Below are 10,562 nucleotides of genomic sequence, written 5' to 3'. Positions count from 1 at the left end.
TGGTGGTTGTATATAATGATGTGGCGATTTAAATGAGTCGGCACAAATTAATTGGCCGTTTCATTCAAGTCGGTTCGAGTGCTCCCCAAGCACCAAATCTGTGGCAAAAGGTGCCAAAATAACACAGTTTGTAGCTCGTTTAGGTGCTTAACATGAACGTTGTTCATTTTAGGTGTCAAAGTGAAAGTTTGTGCCAGGTTGGGAGGTCTAGCGATGTATTTAGCCTAATATAAAGATCAACTCCTTTGCCAACCTGTAGACAAACATTTTCTCCTCCTATTAAAATTCATATTTGATCTTTTAGAATAACAAGTTTCCTTTCCTTTTACATTAAAATAATGATAATTTATATGAATTGAAGTAAAGAATGTTAAAACGAAAAAAAACATATATGCATATCACGATCCAAATGGTCATGAGTGGCGCCCACACTAATCTTCCTGTGGGAGAACCATCTAAATCAAACTATTACCCAATCACTTAGTCAATACTGAGATGACATTATTATAAAATTAACATAATGACAATAATCCAGGACTAATCGTTATTAATGCGGAAGTCAAACAAAATACTTATTAAAATTTTCAGAATCCAAAAGTCATTCGTACAAGAACTACTAACAGTATCATGTCTAAAGAGATCTCCAAAATAAAGTAAATAAGGAATGTTTCATTGCCCGAAAGATGAACAATAACAAATAAGATGACCCGTAGCAGCCTGGAGATGGAGTGCTCACCCTTGGGTCAAGATCTATTACCAACTCTAAAGGTGAGATCGTGTCTAAGCCTCTAGAAAACTTTCTGTGCTTAACAAAAGAAGACTACAAGGTAGTATCAGTACAAACCACTATGTACCAGTAGGTATCAAAGACCAACTCAACTTAATAATGTGTACACAACATAAATCAAATAATAAGTAGACATGCATCGTCACATAACAAATTCTCAATAAATCAACAATACAACAATAATAGGTCAACAGTGCTCACAAACAAGTCACATAACTATCAAAAGTATCAATCATACTGTAAACATCAACAGAATCAACACAAGTATGTACACACATGCTATGGGACTTAGTTTTGCTCAAATAGTCATGACCCGTAGGGAACAATCTATGTTCATGTACCGTACCGGGGTGATACCCGATCCAACATATACATATCGGTACCGGCGTGGTATCTGATCCAACATATACATATCCGTACCGGCGTGATACCCAATCTAACATATACATATCCGTACCGGCGTGGTACCCGATCTAGCATAAACTTATCCATATCGGCGTGGTACCTGATCCAACATATACATATCCGTACCGGCGTGTTACCCGATCAAACATAAACATATCCGTACCAGCGTGGTACCCGATCCAACATATACATATCTGTACCGGCGTAGTACCCGATCCAACATAAACAAGTATTATCAATACTAATTACATAACCTCACGACATACAACACAATGTACCAAGTTTACAAGTACACTTAAAGTCACAAGACAATTCTATCAAGTAAATTCTCAATGAATATTTATACACGAACCAACAATCTAAACATCAACAATTTCAAGCATGTCCGAATATCAATCCACAAGTACCCAATTTAGGAGCATACACACAATTAAGTCGAGTTTAAACTCTAATTAAACCGTAACCTATCTCAACCAAGGAATCCGAATGTCACTAGTCCATAAATGCCTTGTCCTTTCTCAAAATTTTGAAACGTTCACAATCTGTTCAAATATATAATCTTTATAAGAGTACGAATCTAATGACATCTATTTTATAAATTTTTATTCTAAATATTCTAGATCTAAAATCTAAGTTTATATAAAAAAAATAAGAGAGTTAATGATTTCTTATGAAATCTCGAATCTGTAGCAGACAAAAAAAGACAAATGCTATCATTACCTATGTCTCCTAAATTTTTTTTAAATAAACAGTGGAATTACATAACAAATTTGTTCCCTGGAATTCTCATAGCCTCATGTTTTCTATAAAAAATAGTAGTAGAAATAGAATTACAGTAGTTCCATAATATATCTCGTCGCCTAACAAGTATGTGACTTTTTAAAAGTTAAATTAGATGTATAGTTGAATAAAAATTTCTAGTGTGTATATCAACATAATATAAGAAAACAATTTTAAAGCAATAAATTTAATTAAGTTGCATTTGATTTTTTTAAAAGAAATTTTAAAATACATTCTTTACACTTGGATATTAAATTTTCCACATATTTAATAAAAGATTTTATTATCGCGCGAAGCGCGGCTGATTTCACTAGTATGAGATAATGGAACCTCTGGAAATGGGGAACAAGCCATCATCCAATCCTTTATATTGGCATTAGTCTCAATAACAAGTCTTGAATTGGTTTATATGAAATTTTAGTAATTTTATTTATTTAAGTTTAACTCATGTCATTATCATACATCATAAATTGACATGTTTAACTTTATGTTGGTTGTGAGTCTATCACTACTCTCCTTTATCATTAGACTCGAAGGCTCGAGATCGATAATGTGAGGAAGTTCACACTGTCACATTGACAGAGTGTGTTAAGTTGTGTTTTCAAATTTTAATTTTGATACCATCGATGAAAAATAAAGATTATTATAAATAATAATTACATGATAAGGCTTTTTGGAATTATAACAGGATAAAACATATAAAATTCTCATTAATAGCACATGTTATTTGTGGTTTTGAGGATGTCTATTACCGCAACAACTTCTAACACTGAGGCAAAATTCGGGTAAGGACGTCTCGATAAAATTAGTGATTTATAATTAAAGTTTAATAAAAGATCTTAAATATAATCACATAACAGGCCTTAAATATATACATATGTAAGTCCTTAAATATATGTACATGGGCATCGAAATCCATGATTATGTATCATAATCCGTTAGTATGAAACATTTTCTTTTCCATATGAAATCCCTTAGTATATGAAAGTGCGAAAAAGTGTTTTCTTTAATATCAAATAAGAAGCATTTGCATCTTAATGCACATATTTAATTTACTCAAAGCTATTAAGGCGGAATTCACTTTTTGGAAATACAAGTCAAAGCAATAGCAAGAATATTATTAGTATAACATCTTTCACAATCTCAGGTGATCATGTATTCTTAAAAGACATAACATCTTTAATATTATTATTTATAGAAGAAGATTAGTTATTCTAGTTAATAAGGTATTTGCCATTTGTTTGCAATATGCTACCTTAGATGTTATTGTAAAAAATTTATTTATTAATATGAAGATTATAAGTTATTTATTTTGAAGTTCTAATATATCTAGAGTATATAGCTTTAAAATCTTCAATACTATTTTAAGTGAAATCAAAATTATAAAATCCGTATTAAAATTTTTTAGGCCTAAAATAAATGCTTTACCACACTTACTCATAAACCACTCGTGAATCAAGTATGTAGACAAGAAGGTAGATCAAACTTATTTAGATGAATTTGTTTACTTTTTTTAATTAGTAATCGTGTGCAATATTTCATTTTTATCTTTAAAGAAATTTAAGATATTAATAAAGATGAAATTAAAGTAGAGCTTCAACTCTGTCTTAGGTACCCTCATCTTTTTTTTCTTTTTCTTTGTTTCACTTTTTGCTGTCAAAGTACTAATTTTTTTTAAAAAAATTTCTAGTGCTCTAACATGATATTATAAGCAATTGAATTGGTTAGAAGATAGTGGTCGTCTCTTTTATGTTGGTGTATAATTGTTGGGGCTGTTTATATTTGGTGACGGTCATTTTTGATTAATGGGATGCTTCTAATCTTGTTAAGTTTATAATTAGTATTGCTTAATTTAGAGTTGGTCTTATAAATGGTATTCTTATTATTTTATTATTTGAGCGAGTTTATTTTGAAGCACTCGTGATTGATTTTTGGTATCATAAAGTATACTCTGTATGGTGTAAATTTTGCTTGTATACAATCTATTCCTAAGTTATATCATATTGTTTCGAGAAATTAATGAAAAATTATTTTTTTCTTCTACTTTGGTTAGAGCTTAGTTGCAAAATGCAATGTTGGGCATAAATTGTAATGTTGTTGTTTCCAATTTTGGAAATCAAATTATCGATAAAGAAGTTACTGTTATCGTATAGGAATGTTGCAAGTTGAAGAGGCGGAGCTAGCCTAGTAAATAAATAAGACAATTCCCCTAATTTAATAGATTAAGCTTTTAGGTGAAGTGATACACTTTAATTCAACAGAACTTCCTCATGATATCTTACTATAGAAATAGCAACAGGGCATATCTAGGCGGGTATCACTAGGTTCAGTGAACTCGTGCTTTCCTCCCTAAAGTTTCTTATATTTTATAAAAAATATTTAAATATAAATGTGTGAATCCACACTCAGAAGTGTTTTCGGAGGGAAAAATTACATAAAAACACAAACTTAAGAGATATAAATACATAAAATCCCTTATTTTTAAAATTATTTCACAAAATCTCGAATATATCCTTTTCCTCTTGATACATGTTAAACAAGGAAGTAACATATTTGCATTTATTTTAGGAGAGTAAATAATGAGAAAAAATCTCTTAAATATAAAAAAAAATAAAAAAATTATCAAATTTTATCATTTACAACTTATAATTTAGTTCAATTTTTTCTCATCTCTATTAATTTTTATTTCAGCGAAATTTTGAAAGGTTTATTGTGTCTTTCAGCTGACAAACATTCATATTCTTTTGAAGAATCTTTATACTTTAGAAGCTAAAATATCTCTATTAGTTTGGCATTCATATATATATTTTTGGTTAATGCGTTTGATACATATATAATGTTGTTAGTTTCTTGATACATTTTCGTATTATAGACGGTGATACATATGAGTGATACATTTGCTGTCAGTATATTGGTGATAGATATGAGTGATACATTTATTGTCAGAATACTGGTGACACATATGATAAATACTTTTTTATTATGATCCATATTTTTGATTCATTCATAAATGTTTGATGCCTTTAACATGTATTTTACATATGTAAACTATTTATTTTTGCGTGAGATTGAATTTTGAATTGGTATTGAGTAATTTTTATCATATTGTATCATTATGATGCATTCGAAACCAGATGTATTTATGCCACGATTTGCGCGTGATTTACTCCCGGTAATAATTGAAAATCAGTTATTTTCTTATTTAACCATTCAGTTATAAATATACGCTGCATATGTATCAAGGATAAATATATGTATCACAATAACTAAAATCCAGATTATTTTGTAGTTTAATAAAGTTATAATAAAAAGTGTTACAACCCATTAAAAATTTATGAGGATTTATGTAAGTTTCCTTTTAAGTTTGATATTCTGGAAATGCCTATGACTAGCAATAAATATAAATAACTTTTAACAATAAGCTCTTTCTAACACACCCTTGGTTTGTAGAACTGTTGGCACCAAAGGATCCCCAGAACAAAATGTAAATGCCCCATAACAATTCAACATAAACAAAATGTAAATGCCCCCATAACAATTCAACATAAACAAAAAGTAAATGCCCCCATAACAATTCAACTAATAAATAAAAGGAAGTAAGTAGCTTTCAAAGTTCAACACCATATTCAGCTCTCACAACAAGCTGTCTGTCTTAGCAGGCAATCTCCTGAAGAAACTAAAGGGCACAGAAGGGAGTTTCTCTCTGAATTTTGGGTGCCTCATTGTATAGAACCCTATAACACTCACCACAACTTCAGAAGGAATGACATATAGCACTATTGAAGCAACCAAACAGAAGATAAGAAAAAGAGCAGTAGCTCTTGGATCTCTCCAGCTCAACAAGTTATAAAACCTTTCCCCTTGATTAGCTAAATCCCCTGCAACAGCTTGCATTATTGATCCAATGCTTCTTAACCTGTCATACCTCATTCTCACAGCATCGTTGTGTCGAGATGTTGGTAAAGTGTCAAACTCCTCGTCCAATTCATCCCAAGGTACTCTTTCAGCTTGTGACAATTTGATATCCATGTGTGGTGGCTTTCTTGGCCTCATTCTATAGTTCCATGTCCCCGTCAAGAAAACAACGGCGAAGCTGCTGCTTAAGATCAGCCTCGGGAAGCATACGAATAGGAAGAATATGATGTGCACTAGCACTGTTGCAAAAGGGTTCTTCCAAGTGCAAATCCCATTAAACCATTTGTAAATTGCAGTTAGGCCTGATAGGACCCCAGCTATTCTAACATAGTTGGCTTTGCTTCTTCTTATGCTCCACAAGTTTGAACCCACATCAAGCATGTACTCCACCACCTCTCTTCTCAATGGTGGCTCTGCTCGACTTAGCCTCGTGGCAACAATTTGAGCAGCCTGATGCCTTAGATTATCGATCTGGTAGTAAGTCAATGGGTGAAGGTAATGCATAATTGGTAATAGGGGTTGAGAGTACATAGCCAACATGTTGAATAAAGATGAACAAGAAAATCTAACAGCCAGTTGAATTTCACCCATCTTCATCACCCCTGCTGGTGTCAACACTATGAGAGGATATGAATGGGTGTAAACTCTATTAGTCTCAAGTGTGGAGAGTCTAATCCTCACCTTCCCAATTTTTGAATCCCTGGCTTTGTCATTTTTATCTGCACCTTGCAAATTACAATTATCAAACACTCCAATTGTGATCACAGTGCAAGGATCAAACACCTCCCAAGTGTATTGTTCATTCCACTTTGGATTGAAACTGCTGAGAATTGTTCTTGTCCTGATCCACTTCTGACCATATTTCACCACACAATAAGGATCTGTTATCCCGCAGCCATCTCTTGTCTTCATCGGGGATAAACCTTGAGCATTCAAGATTCCAAGTTCTAAAACCCCAATGCTTGGTTTCCACAACTCCTTGGATGTGGCCTTGAGATCACTACTATAATGTGTTAATTCATCAAGAACATGATATCCACCATCAAAAGATAGCCTCAAGTGAACCTTGCTGTTTAGTTTGGTGGAAACTTTTTTGTTGCCACCCTCAGACACAACCTCCTTCTCAAGACTATACCACTTACTAATCGGAGTACTAAAATCCACCCTTTTTTCTACATCTTGTAAAGCGATGACACACTTCCCAAGAAATTCATCCTTGTTTGGTGCTACCTTATCTTCCACACTCAAAACCAACTGATCCTCAAAAGGTTCTGCAACTACAAACATCAAATCCTCATTCCAAGATGGGCAAACGTTCTTAATCAAAGAATTCTTAGTCCTTAAAGCCACATTTCCTAGTGTAATCCTCACGTAAATCTCCGGCTGCTGCATCTTGTTGCCTATCCGCAGTTCTTGAGCTTCTATCACATTAATTCTCAGATACCAAAGTCTAGGTGATAAATAAACCTTAGATTTTATATTTGCAACCCCATGACCATTCACTGATGTGGCATCTAGATGTAAAGCTTCTTGAAATGCCTCATCAGCTTGTGTCCCTATCCAAACAGCCAACATCAACTCTCCTTTCACTTTTTCCCCTTTCTTGTTCTCCAGCCAGTACCATTGAGGAGCCAAAGGGCTATCTGGGGGTACCCTTTTTGGCACCTCATTGATCTCAAAAACAACTCTTCCAATCAAACCACCATCACTATCACCAATTCTCGATTTGTCCTTCAGGCAAACTTCAAGAATTCTTGATTGAATCCGGTCCTTCAACACGACGAACACTTGGTTCCACTCAGGACTAGACCTGTCTTCAAAGTGCAAAGTTAGACCCTTTAAATTCCCAAGTTGCACTTCAACAAAAGGGTGAAGATTGCCTTTGTCATTGCCATCTTTCTTTAAAGATAGCTCCTTTGCCTTCACTACCCTTACATAAAAGTAATGCATTTGCTCAACAAGATCAAATGCTGTGCCAAGTCTGTCATTTCCAGCAACTCTTCCACCGCCAAGAGTTGGTTTTGTCTCCTTTAGATTGAAGTCTTCAGTTTCTTGTGGATATGTGCTCATGTTTGGATTTGGATATTGGTTTTGGTTTGCATTTTGGTTTTGATTATTATTCTGATTTCTCTTTTGGTTTTGGCCTGAAGTTTGGTTAGACATAGTACTACTAGTAACAACACACAGCTTGTTGCTATGAGTTTATTTTCAAGAATGTGAAGGTTCAGTATATTTGAAAAGTCATTCAAAAGTTCATACAAATAGAAATGGATTCCTAAGATTCTGGTAACTGATACACATGCTGACAGATAATTCCTTCTCAACAATATTTGAAAATGGAAAGAAATTTAATTGGATTTTAAACGTTTAAATTTAGTTATTTGATTAAGGAAATTCTGATATTAGTAACTGATACTCCTTATTTAACTCCAATAATTTTTTATTATTTTTTTTTAAAAAAAAAGAGAAACAAACGAAAAAATAACTTTTGAATAGTAATAATAATTTGGGAGGAAATGTAGGTGTTTATATAAAATATTATTTTTTTTCTTTTGTAAATATGGATAGAAATGTGCATTACGATTTACGACCATAGAAAAGCTTGAATAAGGTTAACCATTTAAAGTTTTCTTTTTAATTTTGCATTATTAACAAAATTTTATTTAGGAACTTATAGAAAATTAATTATTAAAGAGTGAAGCCGCGGATCTTTTATTTACACAATTCTAGTAAAAAAAGGTAACGTTGATCTATACTGTACTTAACCAACAAAAAATAAGAGGAATTTAATGCTTTTTGAAATAGATATATATGTACTAAAAAGTAAGATATATATATATATATACTCTCTCCGTTTGTATTAGTTGGTCTTTTTGCTAAAAATATTTGTTTCAATTTAGTCGTCCCATTTATAAAATTAAGAGAATTTTATTATGTTCTTCCAAAATCATCCCTATTATTAAATGATTACATAAGGTATATAATTCACATTTATACTTTTAAAGCATAATTAATAAGGTTAATTTGATAAAATAAACACTTAATTAATATTTTTCTTAATAGATATGTCAAGTCCATAGAGGTCAACTAATACGAAATGGATGGATTATATATATTGGTAACTTTTAGTTTACCTTAATACGCCTTTAAACTTCAAAATACAATTAAAATTTAAAGGTGCATTTAGTATTGAGAAAATATATAAAGACATCATCAAAGTTGTCACAAATTTTTTTTTAAAAATACTTCTAAGTTTAGGGGAGTCCTTCTACCCGGCAAAACTTTTAACTTGTAAAGATTAGTGTAAAAACAAACCTTTGACCAATTTTCAGCCCAATTTAAGACTCAAATGCAGCGCTTGTGATGCACTTTCAATCGAAATTTTGGCATTAAAATTTGTTTTTTCTTTAACTATGGTTAAATTACTTCTCTGTTCGATGAAAAAAAAGAGTTAAAAAGTTACTTTTCCCTCATAGAACTCATATTTCCTTCGATTCCTTCCCTCTTTAAGAACCCAATTAACATTCATGTCATTCTCTTTTCCTCTCCTTCTTATCTTGAGGTGAAGGTTCACTCAAGAGGTAATTCAAATATACAATTATTTGCAACATTAGTTTCTGCATTTTAGTAATATGGTATTTGAGATCTAATTTTTGATTCATCCAAAAGGGCATTCTTTTTTGATGCATGATACAATACAATAACACGCGGTATCTTAAGGTGCAATTAAGTCGTTCAAAAAGTGCATCATTTATATACTTTTGACATATGAAGGACTGATAAACTAATAATGTCTGAGTAAATATTCTTGTACATATCTATATTACTATGGCTCAAATTGATACGTCGTTTAATACTACTAATCTCTATATATTTTATGTGCTGCTTTTATGTCCCATCTTGAATTTATCATAGTAAATTTCTTATCATCAACGCTTTAGAACATTATATTTTTGAGTGTTCCTTTGAATTATCATATTTGTATTTCTAGTTTTCAGGTTCTTTCCTATTTTGCTTCTAAACTTTAAATAGTTAATTCTAAATTTAGGATCTCCTTAACCTCATTTCCATCATTGTGAAAATCATATACATTTTGACTTTTGTTTCCTTCTATGAAAGAATTCTTATTTCATATCATAGTCAAATCTCAGTGTAACACGATCATTTTTAATTACGATTTAAATGTCAAAATTTGAATAAATATCTAAAAATTTGAATATTGTATGTAAATTTTAATACGTAACAAATATATTTTTTTGTGTTCAACAACTAAACCATGTTGACATCCAATTTTAGTTCTCCAAACTTAAAATTAATGTATTTCAATCCCATGATCGTTAAATGGCACAATATGCAATTTTTCACATATTTTATGCAGTTGTTAATAAATTGTTGATAATCATCATTATTTTAGGATTTTCACTCATTTATTGTCATATTTTAATTTTACATGATTTATTGATAATTACTTTTAATTTCATAAATTTTAGGATTTTTATCAGCTTATTGTTATTTTAATATTTTTGCATAGTCCTTTGCATACGTATACAACATAGCATTGCAATTCTTTATAGTGTAGTATAATTTTAATCATTTATAGCATAATATATATTTTTAAGATAATTATATTTTTTATTTGTTGTTTATATTTTTCTGTAATTATACATCGGCACTC

At 31.4% G+C, this 10,562-nt stretch overlaps 1 protein-coding gene across 1 annotated transcript; it reads right to left on the bottom strand.

The window, feature by feature from the left end:
- Positions 1-5,507: 5,507 nt before the first annotated feature.
- LOC107859440 (FT-interacting protein 3-like) lies at positions 5,508-8,093 on the bottom strand. The gene has a single exon (XM_047397178.1). The coding sequence runs from the start codon at positions 8,048-8,050 to the stop codon at positions 5,606-5,608; it is 2,445 nt and encodes an 814-aa protein (XP_047253134.1). The 5' UTR covers positions 8,051-8,093; the 3' UTR covers positions 5,508-5,605.
- Positions 8,094-10,562: the final 2,469 nt, after the last annotated feature.

This window comes from Capsicum annuum, chromosome 1 (genome assembly GCF_002878395.1).
Source record: "Capsicum annuum cultivar UCD-10X-F1 chromosome 1, UCD10Xv1.1, whole genome shotgun sequence".
NCBI lineage: Eukaryota > Viridiplantae > Streptophyta > Magnoliopsida > Solanales > Solanaceae > Capsicum > Capsicum annuum.
The sequence above is the reverse complement of the archived record's forward strand: the minus strand, read 5'-3'. Positions and strand labels throughout refer to the sequence as shown.

What these genes read in the sequence shown, in the direction of transcription:
- LOC107859440 (XM_047397178.1), bottom strand. Translation starts at nt 8,050, where the DNA reads ATGTCTAACCAAACTTCAGGCCAAAACCAAAAGAGAAATCAGAATAAT.